Source organism: Trichosurus vulpecula, chromosome 3, assembly GCF_011100635.1.
Source record: "Trichosurus vulpecula isolate mTriVul1 chromosome 3, mTriVul1.pri, whole genome shotgun sequence".
NCBI classification, from domain to species: domain Eukaryota; kingdom Metazoa; phylum Chordata; class Mammalia; order Diprotodontia; family Phalangeridae; genus Trichosurus; species Trichosurus vulpecula.
In genome coordinates this window covers 134,751,948-134,779,671 of record NC_050575.1, presented here as the reverse complement: position 1 = coordinate 134,779,671, position 27,724 = coordinate 134,751,948, and the positions used below count along the sequence as shown (strand labels likewise).

The window sequence follows — 27,724 nt, the reverse complement described above, 5'->3', positions numbered from 1 at the left end:
CCCACCATCCTTACTACTGGCAAACACACTCACTAGACCGCGAGAGGAGGTCATTGCGCAGGAGCGGAACTCGCCGTTTCCTCCCCCTTCCTCAGTTCCGGTTCGTAGCGTCCGCTTCACCGCCCCCCTTCCGTCTGCCTCCTCTTGTGCTCCCTCCCTCCCTCTGAGCGCCGGTGTGTCGGTGGGTCGGGCAGTGTGTCCGTGGGTGGGTCCCCGTCTGTGGCGGGGAGGGTGGCCGCCATGGCGCTGTCGCGGGGACTGCCCAGGGAGCTGGCGGAGGCCGTGGCTGGAGGCCGGGTGTTGGTGGTCGGCGCGGGCGGCATCGGCTGCGAGCTCCTCAAGAACCTGGTGCTCAGCGGCTTCGCGCACATCGACCTGGTGAGGAACGGGGCCAGGGGCTGGGAACTGGGGAGGCCGGGCACGGATCAGCCCCGATGGGGAGGGCGGCGTGAGGACTGAGGGATGGCAGGAGGATCAGGGAGGCCGAGGCAGGAAGGGCCTGGGCGGCCTCTTGCCTGAGCTCTGTCGGAGCGGGGCGGACATGGCGGCGGCTCTCGTAAGAAGGCGCCCGGTTTGCGCGGGTAAATCGCGGTGGGACGAGAATGGCTGTAGCCGGGGCGGGGGGGAGGGGACGGCGGGGGAGGAGGGGCCTGGGCCCCCTGCCCTTACTCTGCCCTCCTTCGAGGGGTGGAGTCTTCTCCTGGTTGGGGGGAGTCACTCCTCGTTGACTAGCTCTCCCCAATACCTTTTTTGAGGGGGGCGGGGGAGAGAAGCCTTCCCCGGGGGTGTCTCCTCCTCCTCTTCTCTGTCTGTCTTTCCTAACCGGCTATGGGGAGCTTGCCATTCTGCCACTAAAGAGCATGCCATGGGGGAGGTCATGGTTGCCGGTCTTACTTCGGACCCACGTTTTTTTGAGAGAAAGGATTAAAGTGTTTCCAGGGTTTTGTTTTAAAGTCTAAATTATTTTTGAGGTTTGTAGTAGAACGCTCTCTTCTTCCACCCCCTTCCTTCCCACTTCTGAGTTGGTGCCAAGGTAGATTAATTTTGGATTTGAGAAAAGCATGGCTTAAAACTGTTTCCCAGCATGCCTCTATCAATACCAATCATAGGTATCCACGTTACAAGCTTCACTTATTTGGATGAAACTCGGCACAGGTTGTTCCATTCTTGCTACTAAAAATATTACTTGCATCTATCATAAAACTACACACAAAAAGTAGGTTAGTATTTCAACCTTCACTTTCAGTCAGCTAAAAATAGCGGCTTGAAGAGTTTTCCTTTTTTCCTTGGTCCAAAGGTTTCTACTTTTTAATTCTAGTGAATTTTTAATTTCAAGGTTTGTTTGTTTTTTTGGTAAGCAAAATATAAACAAACCAAGTTGTTTCTTGGAAATACTTTATAGTTACGTGTTTTTCCAGCTAGGTTGATGTCACATACTTGGCTTAGCAGTTTGCTTTCATTTAGCAGAGATAGAAATGAGTGAAGATAAGCATCTCCTAAAGCAAAACTGCTATCATTGTGTATGTGGTTCTGCCCAAAGTCACTGAAATGGATAGGATATATTTTAGATACTGCATATATCATTGACATTTAGTTTGCTTATATGTACTTTTTATATATTTAAAATGTAGTTTTCTACTTAAAATTTTTTTTTAAAAAGTGTCCCTTCAAATACCTGGATTAGAAATCAAAGGGTTTGTTGGTGGTGGTATTTTTGGTTCTTGTGTGCACATGATTGTGTGTAGGGAAGGTCTGTTAACTCTAGAAAAGTGTGGTACAGTGAAAAGTGCTGGATTTGAAGTCAGTGTTGCCACTTCACTATCTAATTTTTGTGACCTTTGGCACATCACTTAGCTTCTCAGCCTTAGTTCCTCATATGTAAAAATAAGGTTGTTGAACTAGATGAGAGCTCTAAATCTGATGTGCAGAACACATTTTTCTCTTTAACTTTGTATAGTTAGAATTTGACATTTGGTATATCATGACATATTCAAACATGATGGTGCTTTAATTTTTCGACTGTTGAAATTTTGGGGAAAAGTATGTCATATAGAGAAGTATGAATTTGAGACTTTTTGTTTGGAAAACAACCTGTCAGTCAAATTTGCTGTTGAAATTTTATTATAAATCCCAAAATCCTAAATGTTGACGAAATTGCTTAATTTGTGGAATTTCATAAATGCAAACATTTCAAACTGATCTTTTAGATACCTTTATGTAACTTAATCGAAATAAAACCAATGGTTTTTTTTACCACAATATTACCCATTTCCGTATGAAAATAGCTCCCCTGTATATATAACATGTAGTTTCAAATGTGTGATTTTGTCTTAGTTTAGTATATTAGTTTCATTGCATTTCTCTATTTTAGCCACGTTTATTTTTATTATCATTTAATAAGCTTTTAAACTTATAGGAATAATTAGATACAGAATTAAACTTTTAGCCACATAATTAAACTAAACCAAAATAGACCTTTTTTCAGTTTATTTGTAATCCTCAAAGCGTATTTATAGATTTCTTAATTATCTATGTAGGATTAAAAAGAGTGGAATTGAGGGAGATAACAGGATCTCCCATCAGAAAAAATAAAGTGTATTTAATACCTTGAAATTCATAGGTCAGATAAGCGCTTACAGAGCCTAAAAACCTTTCTGATTGAGTTGGTGCAGAAGTAAGTCATATCACATAAATTGCAGTTGCATTAGTGTACATTTTTGTGCAATTTCAGTTTTCACTTTGTAATTCATACTTTTCAGGAAGCTTTTATATATACTCTTTAGAAAGTTATCCTTAAAAATGAAGTCTTTGAGTTGCTTATCTATTCAGTAATTACTTGGGCCAAATGAACAATAACTGTCGTGTGTTGATCTTAAAACAAGTTTTCAAAGCTTGCAGCAAATTTAGAAATCATGGATTCTTAGGGTTGATGTTAGTGTTGCTGAAATGTTGGGTGCTCTTTTTTTATTTTAGTTTTTGGAGGCAATCAGGTTAAGTGACTTGCCCAAGTTCACACTGCTAGTATCTGAGGCCATATTTGAACTCTGGTCCTCCTGATTGGAGACACTGCACCACCTACTATGTTGTACTTTAAATATTTTTATGTTGTATATTATAAAATAACTGGGTTTTGTTCATTTGTAGATTGATTTGGATACTATTGACGTCAGCAACCTCAACAGGCAATTTTTGTTTCAGAAAAAGCATGTTGGAAGGTCGAAGGCACAGGTAAATAGTAAAAATTTCTTACATTTCTCTGTTGCAGTGGTGTTAAATAGAAAAGATCCACTGGGCTGCATATTGAATTGGAAAACCACATATTAACATTACATATGTTCTATTGTATTTTTACTTATTAAGTATTTCCCAATTACATGTTAATCTGGCTGCCTGAGTGTTTGATACCTCTGTTTCATTGTACCTTGGATGGAGTTAGCCCATGTTATCAGATTGGTTCTCGTAATCTCTAGTAGATGGAGAAATCTGGGAAATGTATTCATTTTGTCTGGGGGAAAGTGTGGCCGGGAGAGGTTGTAGCTTGTCTAAATCATAAAGAGAATGAGAAACAGAAACTTGCCAATCATTATATGGTACCGTGTACTGTAATTAGAGTTACTCCTTTAGCAACCATTAAGTTCCTACCATAAGCAGAATTAGGTAATGGGAGAAGACAAGATGATTAAGTAAGATATTGTCAAGTGCTACATATAATAATCTGTCACTAGAATGAAGTGACATTGAGATAATTCTAGCCTCTCCAAAAATAGGAACAAATTTTATATCCTAGTTGTTTTACTTTAGAATAACATTAAAATTATTTTTTTCTTTGAATCCAAACACGGGCTTTGGGGGTTGAAGAGAAGGCAATTTTAGTAGTAAATGTACTAGTAGGAGAAAGATCTCTTTGAGGATTAAATGTTAGATAAGCAGATAAACTGGGTGACTTCATTTCTTTTTGGGTTTAAAATGAAACCAACCATGCAGACATGAGGTTGTGCTTTAATGTTGAACAGGGATTTCCTCTCCTTTAGTTTACTTTTTTAGTTGGATTTGCTGAGCTCTCAGAATTTGGTAGAAATCTGAGTAGATTTTTTTTCCATACATATTTTTGTTTTCTTCTAATGATAGGAGATAGATTAGGTAGGAGAAAGCATCAATTCTAAAAATCAGTTTTCTCCATTAGAAAATCATGGCATTGTATATATCAGAAAGTGTGTACTAGAATTCAGTTATGAATAATTCTAGAAATAATTTTATAATTTTTTTTCATTTTTAGGTTGCTAAGGAAAGTGTATTGCAGTTTTACCCGGAAGCTAATATTATAGCCTACCATGACAGCATCATGAAGTATGTATTCTGGTTGTTAACTATTTAAATGTGATTTGGAGCATCTTATTTCCCATTTTTCTTTTGCATTACGTTTCTTTTCTTCCTTTTTATAAGATTTTAAATAGCTCGGCTGGTTTATCAGCAGGTTAATTTAGTAGCTATTTTGTTTGGAAACTTAAAGAATCTTTGAGTCCTAATCAAAAGATAAGAGATTATAACCTAAATAGTGTCTTTAAACAGGGCAATTCAGAATTCTCTTGTAATACAGCTAAGTCTCTTACTCAGGTGAAGCTGTTTAATGATATTTTACCATATATTCCTTCTCCCCTCCCCCTCCCCCAATTTATTTTAACAAAATAGTCATTAAGTATCTTCTTTGTAGAGATGATTACCAAATCCTTATGTCCCTAGTCTCTTTCCTGAGGCATAGTTGCAGTGGATGTTTTGTATACTTATCAAACTCATCATGTTTAAAACATAACTTACAAACTTTCCCCTCAAACTATTCTCTCTTGTCACTGTTGAGGGTACCACTGTCTTTCCAGTCACTTAGGCTTTCTACTTCTGTCATGTTCAGCTCAGAGGCAGCTAGGTGGCAAGGTGCGCAGAGCTCTGGGGCTGGAGTTAGGAAGACCCGAGTACAAATTTGACCGCAGACATTTATTAGCTTTGTGACTTGATCAAGTCTCTTAACCTCTGTCCGTCTAGATTTCCTCAGCTGTAAAATTTAATAATATTTGCCTCTCAGGATTTTTGTATCAGATGAGATAATATTTGTAAGAAGCTTATTATTATCATTAGCACAGGTCTTGGCACATTATAGATGTTTAAAAAATATTTGTCTTATCCTTTCCTCCTCACTTTGACTCTTCCACATATTCAATCCTTTTCCAAACCTTGTTATTTTTACCTTTACAAGATCTCTTGGGTATGTCTTCTCCACCTGTACAGTCACTACCCTGTGTCAGTTCCTTATTGTCTCTCTGTCTCAAGTTTCTCTCTATACCAGTCCAACTTCTTTTTAGCTTCCAAGGTGATATTTCTAAAGCATGTGTGAGCATATCTTTGAAGGAATCTTGACATATATTTTGGAATCATCTTGTTGGAGAGCCTTTCAATTAACATATTACAATACTGAATCAGATGCTTTTATATAGAGAATGAATAGACTTGACTTTTATTCTGTGTACCTTTCAGTCAGTTATGGAACCATAAAGATATGGTCTACTGTAGGAGTATCTTTTGTGTAAGCTTGCTTATTCCCTTCATATACCTTAATCAAGGGTACCCTTAGATATAGATTTAGGTTATTCTTGCAAATATTTTGTAGCGGTGGGTCTGTAAGTATCTTTTCTGGGTTACCTTTTTTGGTAACAATTTTTTCCACAAATTTTTATCCTTTCTCATACTTTAAACAAGATGTATTGTAAAAAGCACTTAGAGCACTTAAAAAATATCAGCTACTATTATTGTAATACCTTGAGAAATAATTCCTTGATTCTTTTAAAATTGTGCTTCCTCCAGCATGGTCCTTTTATATGTATACTTAATGCTTAATGTAGCTCCTCTTATTTTGGTTTTCTTTATTTAGTATTATTTCTACTTTTTCATGTAGCACATTCTCTTAACATTTTTAAGCTTTTCAGTTGGGGGTCCATTGTAGTGTTATGGAAAGAGCGGTGGCCTGAGGATCCTGGTTCTGCAGCTAAGGTCCAGGTTGAACAGAAAATTGCTATGTCTTTTTAGCTCTAAGCCCAGTAGGCTATGAATTGATTTCAAGTGTCCCAAAAGGGAGAGATTGGGGGTTATCAACATCTCCTAATTGCTAATGGCTATTTGGAAAAAGTACACCAGAAAATATTTCCTTTTCTCTGAGTATACATGAGAGTAGCTATCTCAGTAGGAGCTATCTGTACTGTCTTATCTTCTTCAAAAATGATAGATAATTCTGTATTACATTGTATTGAACAAATATAAGGCTATTACTTTTGTGACTTTTCTTTCTTCTATTTTGTAGCCCTGATTATAATGTGGAGTTCTTTCGGCAGTTTACATTGGTCATGAATGCTTTAGATAACAGAGGTGAGAGTTCAGTGATTTCTGGTTTTATGTTTTGTGATGATTACTTTTTTGTTATTCCTCAGACCGAGATTATGAAGTATCAAATGAAAATAGTAATTTGTCAGCTTCTTTACAGTAGTACATAGTTCAGTTATTTTCCTTGAAATATAGGACAATGGACAGAACAGACTTCTGCTTTTAGAATACTTCCAGTGATGTGATGGAAAATGTTTAGCAATTGGCTTTCTGGAAGAATATATGCATGATACCCTTTTAAGTTTAATCTGCATTGTTGGTATTTTCTCTGTCATTTTCTTAGGTCTAGACAGTCAACAAAACAATAGGTTAAATCCTGATAATATAGTGTTTGCTGACTCTTAAGTATAAATGCTTATGCTAAAAATTTTACATTCAGATCTCTTGAGCTGATTGGAGCTGGTTCCATTATACCCCTGATGAGTTTGGGATTTGTATTATTGAACTTGCAACTTATTAAGGATGAGTTATGTTCGATATTGTAAATACATGGTTGGCCAAAATGGCTGCCCAATAGAATTTCCTTTTGATGAAACGCTAAACTCTGAGATATGGGGGAGGAAGGGGGTCAGTTGTGTGTCTATAGGACAGAATCTCCAAAGGGAGTTTGAGAGAGGCAGGCAACATAGAGGGAGCATAGATTTAGAGACAGAAGGGACCTGAGAGGATATTTAGTCCAATTTCTTCTACAGGTCAGGAAACAGGCCCAGGGAAAGAGAGTAATTTTATTGCCTCAGGTCAGAGAGGTTGTAAATAGTAGAATGCAACTCAAATCTGGGTTTTTCTTTCCCCCAATTGTACTTGGCTGCTGGATCTGGAGTTAAAGAACTTGGGTTCAAATCCTAGCTGTATGACCTTGAGCAAGTCCCTTCACCTCCATTGGTTTCATTTAATTTAAAGATGATCTCTAAGGTCTTGTCCAGCTCTAAATCATCAATCTCAGTTATTAAGGAAATAGAGCAGCTTGGGAATAGAAATGGATGGAGTTTGTTGTCATGTGCCAACTCTTAGCCCTACTTCCACTCGGTTGTGACCCTGGAGAAATGTTTCTGCAGATATGGCTATAAGATACAGTTTGTAAAGATTGCTTCAAAGATACCTATGGACATTTACACTTACAGAAATTTTCAAAATTCTTCTTAAAACTCACAGTAGTTAGATACAGCGGAAAACACACTTTAATTTATAGTCTCTGGACCTGGGTTTGAATCCCAGCTCTCCTCCACTTGGTGTGTTCTTGCATAAAGTTAAGTAACTTCTCTTTGGCTAAGTTTCATTCAATGACTATTTATTGGATGCCTTCTTTATTAGATATTATGCTAGACATTGGAGATGCAAAGTCAAAAATGAAACAGTTCTTGCCCTTTAAAAACTTGTTGAATCTTTATTGATCTATAAAATGAGAGAATTGAATTGATAACCTCTAAGACTTCTTGCTGGTGTGATCCTATGAGTTTATCATGTAGGTTTCTATGGAATTTATGGTCTAGGTATCTCCCCAGAAATACATTCATTCATATAGTTATACCTGACTTAATGCATAAGATAATGTTTTAATCATAAAGCAAATTTAAATGAAGCTTATTTTCCTATTAACTTTAATAATAAATTTGGATTTATGTTCTAATATAGAAAAAACTTAAAAACCCATTTAAGACTACAGGACGTTACATTGAGTGGAAAAATGTTAGCAAAATATTCATATACCAACACCATATTAGTATTTATGTTTTCATGATTTTTAGAGACTCCATATCAGAAATTATGGCCATTGTAGATGTCAGTTATGAGTAGCTGCCTCACAAATTGTTCTCTCTTTATAGAAGAGGCATAACTTTGGTAATTTGACTAGGTTTTTACTAGCCTCAAACTGTTTCAATATTTCTAAATTGATATCCAAGGCAATTTTACTTTATTTTGGATTTTAGTCATTTCTAAAATTTATTGACTCCTTTTTGCACTTTTTTTTCTGCTATTATGATACATTATGTTGGAATGAGAAGAGGGATTAGCATTTAAAGTAAGACCAAAAAGTTAAACTTTGTTTTAGTAATGGATGCTTGCCCTGATAACATTTGGGATCTATAGGTATACTGAAAGTTAAAAATGAGCTGATGTGTTGATCATATATGTTGACCATTATTTTTCAACTTAATTTTTAAAAATAAATTTAGGCTGTGTTAGCTTCGGGGCTCTTAGCATACAAAAATAGCATTTTAGTTATTATTTCAGCGGGGGCATCCAGGTATATAAACTAGCTTTGAAAGCTGAAATTCTGTAAGGTTCAGAAATGTTCCTCTTTTAGTGTGGGACATTAAATGAATTTCTTTCAGTTGTATTAGCAGTTCTAATGATGTGATTGATAGATGGGGTTGATTGTAAGATTAAAACTAAGAAAAGCTGTTTATTTAACCTGCTTTAGTAAGTGTAAAAGTCAAATAATTGATTTTATTGCTTCTTGATATCATCTTTCAGCTGCACGGAACCACGTGAATAGGATGTGTCTGGCTGCTGATGTTCCTCTTATAGAGAGTGGAACTGCTGGCTATCTTGGACAAGTAACAGTTATCAAAAAGGTTATGGGAAAAGATTTATTTTTCTTGAAATATTTATTGTGGGACTGTAGAATCTTAGGAGAGGGATGAGATAAGCTTCCATTTTTCTTGGATTTATATAACTTTAAGATAACCAACTCAGTTATGATGCTTATAATAAGAATACTCAGGATATTTCCTTGAGGTGATATAGGCCATTGTACTCTGAATTGTAAAAGAGAACTCTAGAGGGACATAGACAAGGAATAACGTTTCTCCTTAACCGCTTAGTGTGATTTGTTTGCCTTTTAAAGCCTATGTGAAACATAATGAACCTAATCTTTTGTGTCTTTCTATCTGAAACTTATGATATAACAAACTTGTGCTAAGGCTTTCAGAAGTTGGTTGCTTTGGTGATTCTAGAATTGTAAATATGGAAAGAACCTTGGCATTTCATCTAGTCCATCCCTCACTTTCAGGTAGGAAGGCACTTAACATCATTCCACAAAGATTGCTTTCTATATCAGGGTTTAGCAGCCTTTTTTTAACCTGTATATCATGATATGCATAAGTAGTGCTTGGGAGAGCTTTTGCAAGCTAAGAAATGTACTGGACAGAAAAGGAGGGGGTTCATAGAGTAATGAAAGAATGCCATTAGGAATCTCCCAAGTATCAGATATGTACACTTGGCTTTTACTCATCTCCTTGGAAGGAAATTGTAGGTAATTTGTTTCTTTGTCTCAAAATTCTTAGGCTCTTATATAATGTAACACTTAATATTTTAACTTAAATCCATTTCTTGTCTTTTCCTGTCCTCTGTCAATGAATATTTGAGTATAGGGATGAATTATTGATTCTTTTTTAAAATAGATTTTTATTTACTTCTTTTATATTGCCTAGATTTCACCATAATCACTGCTACCTTTCCCAGAAAGCCATCCCTCATATCAAATAATTTTTTTTAAAAAAGAAAAACAGGAAGAGCAAAATAAAGCAAAATTGAGCAACATATTGACAACGTATATATATACTTAATCTACGTATGACCATGTATACATCGTCAGACCAAAAGTCCAAACTATACATATGGTGTTCCATACTTATTGACCCCTGACCTCTGGAAAGGAGGTGGGAGCTGTCTTTTCTTTGGGGACACACTTGTCTCTGATTTTATAACACCTAGGTTTGATTATTTTGTGGGGGTTCTTTCAGTTTATGTTGTTGTAGTCCTCATACTGTTTTTCTCATTTTTCTTACTTTACTTTGCATTATTTTGTCTAAGATTTCTCTAAATTCATTCATCATGTTCATCATTTCTTACAGCACAGTGGTGTTCCATTTCATTTGTAGACCACAATTTATTTAGCCATTCTTCAATTGACGGGCTTATACCTTGTGTCTAGTTTTTTATTACCACAAAAATGCTCCTATAAATATTTTGGTGTATATAAAGCCTTTCTTTTTTGTCAGTGACCTTATTGAGGTATATTCCTAGCAATAGAATTTTTGGGTTAAAGGGTCTGGACATTTTAGTCACTTCATTTGAAAAATTACAACTTGCTTTCCATTTTTGGTTATATAGCTCCTCTCTAAAACTTCTCCAACATTGACTATTCCTATCTTCTGTTGTCTTTGCCAGTTTGCTGGGTGTGAGTGAGGTAAAACCTCAGGGTTGTGTTGATTTTCATTTGTTTTAGTAATGACTTGTAGCTTTTTTATATGGTTGTTTGCAATTCTTGTTTTGAGAACTGTTTATTCCTGATTTATCATTTGACCATTTCTCTCGGGCAATGACTTTTAATATAACTGATTCTTGACCTTGGTTTGGCAATATCCTCTACTGGTTCCAATTTCATGGGAAATTCTCAAATCAAATTTTAGATTTAGTACATTTTAATTTAAAAACCTGCTCTTCTGTGTGTTTAGGAGGTTAGGATTGGATAGAAAGTCCTGAAATCAACAAATGTATAACAGTTCTTGAAAATATTTAGTTTACAAATTTATCCTTTATCTCAAAATGGGATTCTATTGTGGTCTTTGAGATTTATTTAAAAGGATCAGTGAATCAATAGCTTTTTAGCATTTAAGTGCTTTAAGTAGGAGGAGTGTACTATGGTGTATAGAAACGTACACTAACAACATGAGTGCCTGTGTTTTAGGTCTGGCTATGTTACTATCTTGTATATTTAGGTACATCACTTAACTTCTTTGTGCCCTTTTTTCTTATCTGTAAAATGAGGAGATTGGACTATATTGTCTCTAAGTTCCTTCCATAAAAAGTTCTATACTTTTATGAACTGTAGTTAGAATGGGGAAGAAGGTTCTATATGTAGTTGATTTATCTTGAAATAATGAATTACTATTGTGGAGTGAATGTTTTTCTGATTTCTTGAATCTGCAGGGTGTGACAGAATGTTATGAATGTCATCCTAAACCAACCCAGAAAACTTTCCCTGGATGTACAATTCGTAATACACCTTCAGAACCTATCCACTGTATCGTATGGGCAAAATATTTGTTCAAGTAAGAGGTTATTTAATAATCTAAGTTTTGATGCTTATAATGGGGAAAGTGAAGAAAATTTTTATTCAGAAATACTTATTCCTTTATTTTCAAATATGGGTAGGAACATAGGGAGACAAGATGGTTAAACACATAAAGCTGATATTATGTGATATAAGCTTTTCCTTTTCTATTTCTGTTGTGCTTTCCATGCTTTAGAATTGGTTGTTTATAGCTAGTTCTCTCCTGCTCCTTTCTTGTCTTTTTCACTAGTTACCTACTGTTATTACTTTGGAGTGGGAGTCAGATACATTAAGTGAAATAGAGTATGTATTTCTTGTCCTCTCTCTATAGTTGAGGTAAGAAAAGAAGGTTGGAAAAGGGATGCCATGTAGATTATCTAAAAAGTTTGTATTTGATCCTAGCTATTTTTGCCCAGCACCTTGAACTTCTTTTTATAAGAGGGCACTATCTTGTTAAAGTGATGTTTCTGGCAGTACTTTGAGAATATAAAGCTTTCCTTAAGAATATAAAACTCAACAGTTGCTTCGAAAAAGTTCAGCCACAAGTTGGTCATTAATTTTCAAGATTTTGTTTTTCAGCAATGAAAGTATATTACCCAAAGAAAAGTGTGGACTTGTAGAAAGTAAAAGCCAGGTTTTTTTCCTTTAATTTTCATTCATTCATTCATTTATTTATTTTTTGTCAAATAAAAATCTTATTCATATATAGTTAAATAAGAAAAGATAAATAAATTGATATTTATGTTGCCTAAGATCTATATCTACAATCTAACAATATAACAATGAGATGAATTATATTTAATTTAAACTTAAATCATCCAGACTAGTGATTATATAAAACTTGTGTTAAGTTGAAATATTTTGCTGAACCTAACTCTGTGGCAATTATATATAAGATTGCTGAAATTCAAACATAGTTGTGTTCTTGGCTAGAATTAAATCATTAGGCCTCTATGTAAAGTAGTTTCAGAAACAGAAATATTAACCACACAGTTTAGTAATTTTTCTTAATTCCAGGTAAACTCTGACATAATCATCTCAATCCAATTAGATTTGTGTAAATAATTTAGGGAAAAATCTTTGTGAAAAATGCTTGTCTTTGTATAAAATTATTTTTCAAAATTACAGCCAGTTGTTTGGGGAAGAAGATGCTGATCAGGAAGTATCCCCTGACAGAGCTGATCCTGAAGCTGCCTGTGAGTAAAATATTCAGGCTTGAACTTGTTATTCTATCAAAAGCTTTGAATTTTGACAGCTAGTTTTCTTATTCTAGTTATCAAAATAGCAGCTTGTAAGAGTATGGTGCTAAGATGGTCCTACCTTCCCTTTTCGCCCCTCTAGTAGGCCCGAATCAGGAGGGCAAATACTAAACCAGGACATGTTGATTATAGATGAATTTCCTAGGTAATTTAAATTATTTCTTTTATCAGTTAAGTTGGATCCCATTTCATGTCTATTCTTGTTAAAACTATAGCCAAATGTTGTCTGTTGCAGGGGAACCGGCAGAAGCTGAAGCCAGAGCAAGAGCATCTAATGATGACGGTGATATCAAACGTATTTCCACTAAGGAGTGGGCTAAATCAACTGGATATGATCCAGTTAAACTCTTCACCAAGGTGAGATTTGCTGTCTCTTTCAAATAGCAGAGTGGTATAAGCTATTAAATTCTGTTTCTTTCGAATTCTTTTGAAATGACTTACCCAGGGTCATACAGCAAGTCAGTCAGTCAGTAAGCATTTATTAAGCACCTTTTATGTTCCAGGGACTGTGCTAAACCCTGGGGGTATAGAGATTGTGAGGAACTCAAAATCTTATGGGGGAAACAACAAGCAAACAAATATGTACAAACAAGCTATGTACAGGATAAATGGGAAATCATTAATAAGAGGGAAGACACTAGAATTAAGAGGATGGAAAAGGCTTCCTATAGAAGAGATTTTAGCTAAGACTTCAGGGAAGATAAGGATGGGAAGATAAGGAGGTGGAACATTGCAGCCATGAAAAATGCCCAGAGGCAGAATTTGAGCTAATGACTTTCTGAAGGTTATCATCTAGTTTGATAAAAAAGGTTCAACTGCTGCTAAGATGATTTTCTCATTTAGATGGGTAATTAGAAAATTCATAATAATAAGATAGTTACTGTTAATAGGTAGTCTGTTAGAAAGCCCTTTTGGTAGGATCCAGCAAAAGGCATCTTTTCATATAATTTCTTGGTAGGATCCAGCAAAAGGCATCTTTTCATATAATTTCTATAATATTTAGAGATGGAAAAACAGTAGAAACTACAGAATTCTTTCTAAAATAAAATGTTTCAGGATATAAGGGGACTATAGCTTATTTAAATATATTTTCATCTGCAACATATGAAAAATTTAAACTCTTAATGATTAACAAATTCTCTCCAGTAATACCCTGCCCATCCCAGTGATTCTTTACCCCCTGAGGTCATAATTCAAACTTCATTCACCATTCCCTACTGTTCTATTCCGTATTTCCATTTCTCACTCCTCCCCCCACATTCCCCACCTCCTTTAGGTAGTCATTTCTCCTATACTCTCTGGAATGCCTGCTCCATAAACAACAAACTTGTTTTTGCCTTAAATCTTTTCCTTTTTCACATCCAGTCCTTTGGCTTTCTCAGAGACGCAGCTATCTCCTGATAATGGCTTCCTTTGCTGTCTTTTCTAGCAATGACTTTACTCGCACTCATTAGTCACTGACTTACTGGTCAGCATGGAATACTCTTTGCTTCTCACTGCTACTTCTAGGTTTTCCTTCTACTACCATCATTCAGTAAACTGTCAGTTCTTGAGGTTTATTCACTCCATACCTACCACCCAAAATTCTGCTAGCTGTTGTCTGCCAATCTCCAGGACATTCCCTTTTTTTGCTTAGTGAGTTGAGTGCCTGGCTGTCAGTCTTTCTCTCCTCTCTAGCTCCTACCCTCAGACTTCAACATATTAATACTCTTTCAAGTAGCCTAACCTCACAGTTCAACTTACTTCCCAAGACCTATTCCTTTACCCCACCTCAGCCACATAACAAAGATTGTCAACTCTTCCATCTTGCAGTCGCCCACAAATGCACCACTTCCATGTTAGTAAACTCTGAAATTCCCTTATGTGATTGCAATGTATTGTTATTCATATTTTCCTTCTGCCTGGAAATGCCAGATCCTATTTTTTGTCCTCATTGTGACTTCCAGTGCTTCAGTCCTTCAGTTCTCTACTAGGCCATTCATTATACCTGCACTGGCTTCACTCTTTCCTTGACCCCTTGGTGAACCAGTTTAACTCTATACTATCTTTTTGAGTCCTTTGCCTTATTATATCACCAGATTTGCCCTGCCAGTCCTCAGCCTTAGATCACTCCCACCGTCTGCTACCTTTCATCACATCAGTTTATGATTCTTTCCATACTTCTCTGTATTCTCTATTTATTGTTTTATGGGGCAGCAATATTCACTTATATCTATTTATTATGTATTTGTATATTTATTAAGCCTTTTCCAAATCAATCGTAGGCACATTGTTTTTTAAGTAATATTTATAATACATAATCATTCTCGCACCATATTTTTTTAATATGATGTGTCCCTGAGAATCATTATCATAGTACAATATTTAATGCATTTCCTTGTCCCTGTACATAGTAGGTTCTTAGTATCTGTTGAATATTTAAATGAATTACATATATCACTTGCCAACACGTGCATTTAAGGGATTGTTGCATTCAATTTTGTCTTTTTTTTAAAGCTTTTCAAGGATGATATAAGATATTTACTGACAATGGATAAACTGTGGAGGAAAAGGAAGCCTCCTGTGCCATTAGACTGGACTGAAGTACAAAGTCAAGGTAATTTGTACAGATCTTGTGAGTACCTACTTTAAACCCTCCATTCCCACTTAAAAAAATACATAGCCCTTATTTGACTGAATCTCCTGTTTATTTAAATTGTTTGGTTTTGCTGGACATTTTTATCCAGTGGGGCTTCTTTTTCTGCCTTCCATTGACTTAGTGTCTGCTAGTGACCAAAGAAGTCAGATTTCTGGAATAGCATAGTGTATTCAATAAGAAAATGTTTATAGAATATTATCAGAAATTTTCTCATTTCCATAGTAAGTGGCATTTTTACAGTGATTGCTTTAGTCACATCCTCTTTTGTCAAAGATAAGCTCTTCAGAATGTTGAGGGTGAATGATTCAAGCTATTTTGAGCAAGGGGAACTTTACCTTTTTTTTTTTTTTAAATAGACAAAAGCAGCACCCCATCTAGGGTTCTCAGTTTTCTGGAAACTTCTTCATTTTGTATTTTATGATGGGTAAGAGATTTCTGAGTTTTGGATAAGATGTCAGAATTTAATCTTAACCCACTGGTCCTGTTGTACAAACCAACAGCCTGAGGGGTTGAGCATCATTTTTACTTAGAAGGATGTTTATCTGGAGCATATTTGGAGTTCTATAATGTTGTATTGTAATTCTCTTAAGTTACTGCACAGATACATTAGGCTTTTAATTTATTTTTACCTAAAATACTTCTGCTTTTTTGAATATGCCTGGTTGCTTTTTTAGATTTACTGTTAACAAAACAAAAAGCATTATAACTATTATACCAGAGATGAGAGAGTTCCATTCCATAGACTAGTAGAAATCTTTAGTGGAAATATGATCGTAAGTACAGTACATTAAGGAAACTCAAAGGAAATTCTGCTGATTTTATCTTCGGAGAACTTTTTTAAATTGAGCTGAGAACTGTTGCAGACATTCAGGATTTCAGGGATACTAGCTGATAGTGGATTTTTTTGGGTTTGTTATGTTTATTTTTAACTTTTCAGTTGAATTTAGCTTTGTACTTTGGATTCTTTTAAATGTCTCCACATAAATCCTCTGATTCCTGTCCCATCCTATCCTGTCTTCCCTTTTTCTTCTCCTTCAAAAAGTAAAGGACCAGGGTATAGATATAATGGCAGTAATGTTTATTTTTATATTGTTGGCTCTCTATTAGATAGCTCAGTTGCTCAGTAGAAAGTACACTAGTCCTGAAGTCTGGAAGAACTGAGCACCCTCAGACACTTCCCAGCTTTGTGACCCTGTGCAAGTCACTTAATAACCTGTTTGCCTTAGTTTCCTCATCTGTAAAATGAGGATAATAACAGTACCTACCTTCCAAGGTTGTTGTGAGATCAAATGAGATAATTCTAAAGTGCCAAGCACAGTGTAGTGTGTATGTATACATACAGTAATAAATGTTAGGTATTACTAGCTATTATACTACCGACACAAAAATGTGGTAGAGTAGAAAATGCAGTTCAACTTTTGTATACTTGCTAGTTTTCCTTTTTGGTTTTTGTGAATCTCGGTGCATTGATTTTTTGAAGTATGAATGTGAAGACACATTTCAATTTGTCACTTAAAGAATTTTTATTAGTTGATTATTATGTTTATTGTTGTACTTGGATTATTTAAATGCTCGTCTGGTGTTTGATGCTTTAACTGAGGATAGAGTCGAGAAGTATGTGGTTACTTACTCTGTAGCATTTTTATGCCTTGCACATATTTTTTATGCCACTGACTTTTTGTATAGTGACCACCTGCTTACAGGGAAAGTAGCAGTTCTCTCCCTGTCCTTAATAATGACTTTTCCGACATATGTTCATTGTTGAGCTTGTGTCTCCTAACTAGCTTTTCATTGTTCTGCTTTGGCTGAGAAGAGTTTGGTTTTTGAGGTTTGTATGTGCTACTATCTTTTGGTCCTTATTTTTTTTAACCTAACTTTTAAATGGCTGTTTTATTTTCCTGGAGAGTACCTTTCTAGCACTTTTTACAAGCTTATTTTATATTCTTACTTCTTTGCTATTTTTCACTTGCCTTCAGAAAGAAGCACAAATCGCCTAAATTTTCACTTTGGCAGCAGGGTGGAGTAGGGAGGGTTGGCAGTGGTCCAGGTGAGAAGTTTTGAAGGCCTTCGACAGGGTAGTAGCCCTGTGTTTTCCCTTGTGAGTGGAGAGAAGTGGATAGTTGTGAGACACATGACAAGACTTGGCAACTAACTGGATTTGTGAGGTGAAAGAGTGTAAAGAATTGAGGATGACTCTGAGTTTGTAAATCACTCATTGGAAAGATGATGGCATTTATATATAGTTTTCTTTTTATATAGCTTTGTTGTTGTGGATTTTCAGATGTTATGCTAGTATAGTGCCCAACTAGCAGATCCTACCAATTTCAGAATGTTTTGAGCAGAGAATAGTAATAGAATGTGTTTCTGCTGTCCAAGGACCAGCCTACCTGTATTTGTAGGGCTTCATTACCAGGTTGCCCTGACTGACAAATTATTTTGGCCAAAGAAGCTCTTGAAGAGCGTTTGCTTAATTCACAGTGGGGTTGGGATCTGCACCAATGGAGGGAGGGCTCTGATAAAGTTAGATTCATAAAATGTTGAAGTATAGTCATAGCCATTGTGAATTATTGTTCTCCTGATTCTGCTTTATTATTGTGAGTAACTTCCTACAAATCTTGCATTGTTTTACTAACATTCTTCATATATATGATTTTAAATGTCATTTTATTATGTTGATATACCATAGTTTATTCAGCTTTAACTAATTATTTAACTAATAGACTTTTACATCATTTTCAGTTCTTTTGGTATTACAAAAAATACTGTTTATACATAGTTTTGAACGGATCTTTTTCTACCTTTTAAATGGTACTCTTAGGACTTCTTCACAATAAAGGGACCAGAGGGACAAAGAGTATGATTATTTTTGTGTGTTTCCTTATTTCCTTCAAAAAAGATTTTTTATCAATTTGCAGTTCCTAAGTCTCTGAGAATTGTATTTTAAATCATTTCGTATTTTTTGCCAATTTGAATATGAAGTGATCTATCACAGCTGTTTGATTTTTCATTTCTCTGAAGATTAATGAGATTGATCATTTTTCAAATGATTGTTTTAGCAATATGTGTTTCTCCCTTGTAAATTCTCTCAACATGTGTATTTGAACCTTTATCCAGTAGTGATTGATTCAGGAGAATTGTCCTTACATATTTGTAATTTTATAAATTTTAAATGCATAGTTTTTATATTATGGATGCTGGAAATATTTTCCCCAAATGAATATTTTTATCTTGGTTAAATTTGTTATAATCAAATTGGTTTTTATGGTAATTAAATCTTTGTACTTTATTCCTTATGATTTTTTCCACAAAAAGCTAATTATATTATTTTCTATTTTGATATTGATGTTCTTATTGGTCAGAGATTGCTTCTGTTTAATTGCCTAGTACAAAAGATGGTAAGGGTGCTAATGGTGATATTTGATAAAGAAAAGCCCATTATTATACCCAAGCTAATATTATCTTTTTCCTTCATTTGAAGAAATAAATGCAGCAGACCAACAAAATGAATCCACGTTAGGTTTAAAAGATCAACAGGTTCTGGATGTCAAGAGCTATGCACGGCTTTTTTCAAAAAGTATTGAAACCTTGAGAGTTCACCTTGCTGAAAAAGGTGATGGAGCTGAACTCATATGGGACAAGGTTAGTTGAGAAAATGTGATAACCAATTACCTATTGAGTATATGTTTTAATTCTAGAGCTGTTCTTTTGAGAAGTAAAATTAGCCTTGTTGAGAATTTGTAAAGGAGGCATTTTAAATACCAATAAATAATACTTGGGATGTTTGGGAAATTTTATCAGATTTTCTTTGTTTTTATTCTTATAATTAGATTTCTTCTTGAATGCAAGTTGATGATTAAAAATGATTGGGCAGGTAGATGGTGCAGTGGATAGAGTGCTGGGCCTTGCGTCAGGAAGACTCATCTTTCTGAGTTCAAATCTGACCTCACACACTTATTAGTTGTGTGACCCTGGGCAAGTCACTTAATTCTGTTTGCCTCAGTTTCCTCACCTGCAAAATGATCTGGAGAAGGAAATGGTAAATTATTCTAATATTTTTGCCAAGAAAACCCCAAATTAGGTCATGAAGAGTCAGACGTGACTGAAAAAAAATACATATCTACAAAGGAATTTCCTCTAAAATATCATAATAGTTATAAAATGGGTATAATGTGTACTATCTGATTTGCAGGGTTGTTGTGATGAAAGTGCTTTGGGAATCATCTGTAAGTAAATTCAAGTTGCTACTATAGATATTTTTTAGGACAAGCATTTGTTTTTGTAAACAAATGTTCGGGAATAAAATTTATGGTGTACACAGATGAAAGTGTCATCCTGAAAGGAAAATTTGGCCTGGCTAAAATAATTTTAAAAACCCAGAAAATGTTGCTATCATTTTCTTGAGTGTTTATAGAGTGGGTAACTTTTAAAGATTTTTTTTTTTGAATCATTGGCAGGATGATCCATCAGCAATGGATTTTGTTACATCTGCAGCAAATCTCAGGATGCATATTTTCAGTATGAATATGAAGAGCAGATTTGATATTAAATGTAAGCTTTACTTTCCTTCTCCCTGTGGGTCAAGTCACTTCCATTTTTAAAGCTTTTCTGTTTTTTAAATAGACTTTAAATAAACTTTTAAAAAAGTTTTTCTTTTTAAAACATTTACCTTATTTTTTCAGCGATGGCTGGAAATATCATTCCTGCAATAGCTACTACTAATGCGGTGATTGCTGGGTTGATAGTCCTGGAAGGTTTGAAAATTTTATCAGGAAAAATAGATCAGTGTAGAACGGTGAGTTCGTAGATAAGATTTTCAAGTTTTGTTTCTGAAGTCGTATCTACTTCGTCTAATTTTTGTGTGGGTATATTGCCCCAAAGATCTTTTTAAACAAACAGCCGAATCCAAGAAAGAAACTGCTTGTTCCTTGTGCATTGGATCCTCCCAACCCTAATTGTTATGTTTGTGCCAGCAAGCCCGAGGTAACAGTGAAATTGAATGTCCACAAAGTCACAGTCCTTACATTACAGGATAAGGTGAGTATGATGAAAAATTCTCTTCCTGACTTCTAAGTTTGTCAAATGCAACCTCTATTTTAACTGGCATATTAAAACTTTTTGAAGATATCCCACTTTTCCTTCCCTCCTCAAAAAACTCCAAACTCCACTTTTGCCTTATTATTGCTATAATCATGGTATAAAACCAGAAAGGTACTGCAGTATAATTGTCTTCAAACCACAAAGGAGAGTTTCTCTTGAATCAAAACCTAAATGTTTAACCTGTTATTTGTCAAGGCAGAATGGCAGAAAACATCCTTTATTCACTACTAGAAAATACTCAGTGCCTTGCTTGTTTTATTGATGTTGGGTATCAGGTCATGTCATCTGTCTATATAGAATGGTGTAGTTAAAAAAAAAAGCACTGGATTTGGAGTCTGAGGTTCTGGGTTCAAACCCTGCCTTTGCTACTTGCTTACCTCTGTATGACCTTGGGCAAGTCACTTAGCTTTTTTGGATCTCAGCTTCCTCATTTTAAAGGTTGATACATTTTAAGAATGTTTTCAGTAGGTGTCTTGAAATTGAATAATAGTATTGAACATTTTAGAATGGAACTGATTTAGATTTAGAGAAATGATAGTTCTCATGATAGGAAATGTATAGTAGTAGTGCATTTAGCAAATGCTTTATAGTTAAATTTATAAAATTAAATTGTGTGATGCAGAATTAAAATACTACATTAGAAGAAAGGAGGAAAATAGCCCTACTGGTAATTCTAGGGGGTTTTGTTGATTATAAAGTATGTTAGTGGCATGAATCTTTTTTCTTTTTAGATAGTAAAAGAAAAATTTGCTATGGTAGCGCCAGATGTACAGATTGAAGATGGCAAAGGAACCATCCTCATATCTTCAGAAGAGGGAGAAACAGAAGGTATTCACTGTATACATTAGCTTTCCATATTTATTTGGAGGCATTGTTAGGCAGTATTCTTTTTTTTTTGTTTTTTAGATAAGAGATGGCTTTAATTTGATAGTATTCTTTCTTTCAACAAGTATTTGAGGACTTGCTTTAATGCAGTGTTGTACTAGGCATTGGGATCCAGAAGGAATTGTAAGGTTTCTTTGGAATTAACAGAAATCTTTTTGTTTTAATGTTGAAAGTCTCAGCAGCATTGGCTTACCAAGAAGTGTAGTTTGGATGATTGGTTAGATGTGATGAGGAACTAACTATACTTGGTCTGGCTGTCCTAACAGGAGATAAAACTAATGAAGCCAGAGTTGCAGATATAAATGCTGCCTGGAATACAGATTGTTGATTCTCATTGATAAATACTCTATTACTAATCCTAGGGTCATGGTTAAAATGGGAATTTTGAAATAATGGGTCAGTGCTGCTCATCCCTTCAACTTGTGTTCTGTAGATACTAAGTCAAAAGAATTAATTCTGTTTGAAATGTAAGGTTGTCTTGGCTGTCTGCAGAGGTCCTACAAAAGGGGAGGTTTTACTGTTCAGATGGTGTTATAAATTTGGTGTCACGAGGTTAAGCATAGACTGAATTTTATCATCTTTAATAGGGTACAGTTTATTTAAGATGTATTTCATTGTAGGAGGATCATTTATTTTACCATTTGAATTCTATTGATTTTCTAGCTAACAATCATAAGAAGTTATCAGAATTTGGAATTAGAAATGGCAGCAGGCTTCAAGCAGATGATTTTCTACAGGATTATACATTATTGATCAATATCCTCCATAGGTAGGAATGTTTTTTACTCTAAAATGAAAAATATTTAAATGTATAGAATTGAAACAAAGTGAAAAGGTTATTTTCTTTCCTTAAATCTTACTGTTCTCATAAAATCCTGCTTTGCTTGTGTCTATGGTAGCTACTGATTTCCTGACACAAACATAGAAATTTTGGGATCTAGAAATAATAAATGGATATCTTTTATAACTATTTTAAGTAAATAAAGGGAAACAGTCATACCAAAGTAGATTATTAATATTCAGAAAAGCTTTTTTCTTAGAGTGATCTGGCTAGAGTGATAGCCAAAATTTCAATTTAAGCAGATCTCTGCCTTAGCAAAAACAAACTAACGAACAAAAAAAAAAAACAACTAATAGTAGCTCATGTTTATATGGTACTTTGGGGAATAATATTTTTACTTAGAAACTTATTTTCAGTATTACAAAAATATGAATTATACAAGTTTTGGTTATTGGGATCAACTTAGGGTTTCACTGCTTTTTTAATGTAAATTTACCAGAATGGGGGTGTTGCATGATGAGCAAGGGGCAAAAAAAAATTACTCCCCTTGTTTGTTCATCTTTAACCCTTGGTTGTAATTATATCATTAATATAAAGAACAATAGAGCAGCTTTAGTACATTGAAAAGAGCACTGGAGTGTGTGGGAGGGGAGAGGTCTAGCCAGTGTTCTGTTCTTACAGCTAGTAGCTTGTCATAATCCCAGATTGATATAGGGATGGCTGGGCCTAGTAGCTCAGGATACAGCTGAGGCAGAGGTTTTGTAAGAAGGGGTGGAAGAAATCTCACTAAGTTGTTTCTGATTGGTTTCTTGTCTTCGATATCACAGCTATCTGGGATTGGAAGTTTTCAGCATAGTGACCAGGAAGCTTAAAGTAATGGATTTAACTAGATGACATGACTTTTCGTGGTGCCTGTAAATCATATGAACTACTTATTAAACAGGGTTGCTTTAAGGAAAAATAAATCTCAATGCTATAGAAATGTGAGCTATTATTTATAACCAGTATATGCAGCCTCCTGTTTGTAAAGATCCAGGAATCTTGTGTGTGTTCTGAATAGCCAAAGAACCTTTAACTTACTGTCAGTATAGTTTGATTATTTATATTTTGTTACATTTTAATATTCAAAATTAATAATATGGGTATAGTAATAGAACATTTGATTAACTTTGATTACCCCAATCCACCCCATTTCTCACCAAAAGGCAATTTGTTACCTTTACTTTAAAATGTAATTTTTTTACAGTGATGATCTAGAAAAAGATGTGGAATTTGAAGTTGTTGGAGATGCTCCTGAAAAAGTGGGGCCAAAGCAGACAGAACAGGCAGCTAAAAACATCAGTAATGGCAGTGACGATGGGGCACAGCCATCCACATCAACAGGTAAATAACTTCACAGAATCTCAGAGTTGGAAGGGGGACCTCCAGCCATCTAGAACAGTACATACTTGAACAAGGAGCCCCTCTAAAACATACTGAGCAAATGGTCATTCAGTCTTTGCTTGAAGAACTTCAATGAGGGGGAAACCTGGATGGTTTTTGTTGTTAGGAAGCTTTTTCCTCATTATCAGTTTTTGCATCTTTGCATTTTCTTAACATTATTCCTAGTTTTGCTCTCCAGGGGCCAAGGTATATAATTTTCTAAGTGTGTTTATAGACTACAAGTCTAATTCTTCTTCTGCATAATAGCCTTTCACAAATTTTTTTCAAAATCTTGTCTGAAATCTTGTCTTCTCTGGGTTAAACATTCACAGTTCTTCTATTTAATCCTCATATACCATACACTCAAGGTTTTTCACCATCCTGTTTTCCTTCTCCAGCTTATCAGTGTCCTTCTTAAAATGTGCCTAGAATTGAACAAAATTCTCTAGGACAGGTGTTCTGATCAGAGCAGAATGTAGTGGTGAGACTATTATCTCCTTATTTCTGGATACTGTTTTCTCTAATAACGTAACCTAAGACAGCATTTGCTTTTTTGGCTATTATATCATATGGTTGAAGCATATCTCACATTTTTTTTTCCATACTAAAGCCCTTACATTTTTTTCAAACTGCTGTTCAGCCATAACTTCCCCATTTTGTACTTGTGATGCTGTTTTTTTTTTTTTCGAACCCAAGTGTAAAACTTTATATTTATCCCTTTTATATTTCATCTGACCTGTTGGTAGTTTTTTAGATTCTGACTGTCGTTGTGTGTAACAGTCCCTTCTACTTTTTGGTAATCTACACGTTTGATAATGTCATTGTCATCTTTATCCAAGTCATTGATAAAAAGGTTAACTAGTACAGGTCTAAGTACATATTTCTAGAATCCCCCCCCCCGGCCCCCCCATCTTCCCAGGTGACATTGAACCATTACTGATCACTCTTTATGCCTGACCAACCACATCTAAATTCGCCTAACCAGAACCATTGTCTAGCCTATATTTCTTCATCTTTTATGCAAGAATAGTGCGGTAGACTTGGTCACATATTTTGCAAAAATGTAGGTAAATTATATCTTAAGACATTTCTGTGATCTGCTAGCCTTAACCTGAAAAAGGGGAATGAAACTATTTTCTGATGAAACCATCTTAGCTCTTTGTGATCACTGCTTCCTGTTTTAGATGTTCCCTAATCATTTTTCAATATAATACATTCCACAATTTTGCTAGGAATCCACATCCAGTTTCCTGGCATCTAGTTTGCCCATGCCATTCTCTCTCATTTTTTGAAATTCGGGACATTTGCTTTATGCCAGTTTTGTAGTACTTCTCCTAATTTCTACAAACTTTCAGCAATCACTGACAGTATTTCAGCAGTCATAGTCACATCTGCCAGGCCATTAGGTATAAAGGATGTTGTATCTGTAGGCCTGGCGATGTAAACTCATCAGAGGTGCTCTCCCTTGATTATAAAACTTAATTCTCAAGAGGGAAATGGTTATCAACTTCAGAATTTTCCATGGTAACTTTCTATGACTACTTGGTTATCTTGGTGTCTCTTCTGAAATAAATGCTGTTTAAGTGCCAGAAAGTGTGGAATTTTTTTGTTTTCAAGATGGGGCTTTGTGTATGGGAATTATCAAGAACTTGAATCTGGGGAAAGACACATGTAGAAACATTTGACAGCAATTTATTTATTAGTGAGTAGTATAGTTTACAACTGGACATATTATTGGTGGGTTTGCTGGAACATAAAAGGGGTCATTTTCAGTATCCATATTTGGAATACAAAGGTAAATTCATCAGACAAAAATGATTAATAGATGGAGAATTGGGACATTTTAAGTTGTCTCTGGCTCTGGGGAATCTTGGACAAATCTTCCTTACCAACTTAGGCTTTGCATTCATGTCAACATATGTTTATTGACCATTTTGTCAAAGACTTTTATGAATTGTAGAGGATATATAGAACAATATGACAACCTCTGCATTAATGGGGTTTACATTGTAGCAAGACAGTCAAGACAAATAGCTGTAAAGTAAAGTAGAATATAAAAAGTGGTAAAAGAAATGTACAAAGTGTTAGTCCTGAAGAAAAAGAAATCACTTCTGGCTGGGAATGTGGGGTATACATCAGGGAAAGCTGAATTAGAGCTGGGTTTGATGGATGGATAGGAGTTGGGATTGGTGCAGCTAGGTAGGGAATGGTATTGCAGGCAAAGGAAGCAATGTGAGCAAATACAGATTGGGGGAATTACGGGGATGTGTTGGGCAATAGAGAAGAGTTTAGCTGGGCTGAAGCTTTAGAATGCAGAAAGGGGAGTAGTTCAAGATTAGCTGAGGCCCAAACTTTAGAGGGGCCTTGAGTGGCAAGTTGGAGGAGTTTAGACTTCATTTGGTATGTAATAGAGAACTACTGAAGGGAGCAAGGGGAAATGGTATCATTAGAAATGTGCTTTAGGAAGATTATTTTTCCTGGTAGTTGTGGAGGGGGAGGAGAAAGATTTCTTTTCAGCAACATTTATTAGATGTCCAGTGTGTACAGGTCATTGTAGTATGTCATCTGAGCTCTGGTGATGACAGTGGGAACAATGAAGGGGATGGAAGAGGGCTTAGGAAATAATTGGATAAGAGAAAATAATCAAAGATGGTTGACGTTTCTAGTTTGTATGACTGTTCCGGAATCATAGTGGTGCCACTGACAAGAATTGATAAGTTTGGGGTTGGGGGAAGGTTATCAATTTAGCTTCATTTATTATTTAACCAAGGATTTCTCTATATCATAGGCTTCCTAAGGTTATAGTCATAGATCTCTTGACTTTTCTAGAGTGCTTTGAGTATTAATATTCTTCTTGTATTTAGTGAAACTTGTATTTTATTTACACTTAGGTAATTTTCAAACTACTTTTAATCAAGCATTAAAGTGAGCTACTTTTCTTTTGTTTTATATTCTTTATTCTGGATCTTTTACTGCTCTATACAATGGCCACTCTTGCTGTCATGTACTCTAGGAATTTTAAAGATGGATTGTAAAACTCAAATCTGAATTGTGAATGTCTTAATTAAATTGAATTTGCATTGTGCATTTCCTTGTTAACCAATATGTGCACCATTCTTGTGACCTTGACCCATTTCTCACTGAAAACGGAATAGGATACATTGTTGTCTGAGAAGAGTGTAGTGGTTTTTTGAGAATAATAATCTGAAATGTGAAAATCACATTAGGAGCACAGTTTATCATAGACTAGTATTTAAAAGTGACTTTTTTTTTTAATAAGCTCAAGATCAAGATGATGTGCTGATCGTTGATTCAGATGAAGAAGGCCCTTCAAGTAATGCTGATGTCACTGAGGAAGACTCAGCCCGGAAGAGAAAGTTAGATGATAAAGAACACGCCAACGCAAAGAGGCCACGTACAGAACAGTCTGAAGAGCTAGATGACATTATAGCATTAGACTGAATGAAAATAAACTTTATCATTTTCTTACTGTCTTATGTTATCTGGGCATTTGTGTTAAATGGCCAGAACAAGACTACTTATGTCCTTTGTTCCAAAGGAAAATCACATCACTGACTTGAAAATGAGTCTTTTTCCCCTTGATAAAACATTCATTTCGATAGAACCATTAGAAATATTCCAGTATGTTATATTGAACGTAGTAGGAATTTAGTTTTTAAATACTTGAAGAGAAGTATTTGCTTAAACAGTCATTAGATAAAAGACAGTACACAGTGCATGTTACAGCTTTTTATGTAAATACCTTTAGGTATAATTCAGTAGTTAAAAATACTGTGGTTTAGTAAAATTAATACTCTGGTTATAAATATTACACCTTTATTTTTGGCTAGGAAAAATATTTTAGCTCAGATTTTGTTTTTCACATCTTCAACTAAACTGAGATGGATTCAAAGATGCTTCAAGTGCTGTGTGTTGAAACTTGTTTTAAAATATCAACTGGCACTATGTACATTACTGTAAAACAATGTTAATTTTACTCAATTTTTCAGCTTGTACTGCCTGGTATGTCAGCATCAGAAAATTTTTGTGTATTGTTACAGTTTCAGGTTATTTATATTTGATGTTTTGTAAAACTCAAATACTCCTATGCTGTACCTTTAAAGGACCAAATAAATGATATCTGAATACTTGCTATA

At 35.2% G+C, this 27,724-nt stretch overlaps 1 protein-coding gene across 1 annotated transcript; it reads left to right on the top strand.

Moving 5' to 3' along the window:
• Positions 1-93: 93 nt before the first annotated feature.
• On the top strand, positions 94-27,724 carry UBA2 (ubiquitin like modifier activating enzyme 2). The gene is made up of 17 exons (XM_036750480.1): positions 94-378; positions 3,145-3,228; positions 4,277-4,347; positions 6,347-6,411; positions 8,902-9,002; positions 11,362-11,483; positions 12,614-12,681; positions 12,980-13,101; positions 15,241-15,340; positions 18,861-19,021; positions 19,837-19,930; positions 20,062-20,174; positions 20,261-20,416; positions 21,211-21,307; positions 22,028-22,133; positions 23,392-23,528; positions 26,848-27,724. Exons 1-17 carry the CDS (start codon positions 241-243, stop codon positions 27,027-27,029), a joined length of 1,917 nt encoding a protein of 638 aa, XP_036606375.1. The 5' UTR covers positions 94-240; the 3' UTR covers positions 27,030-27,724.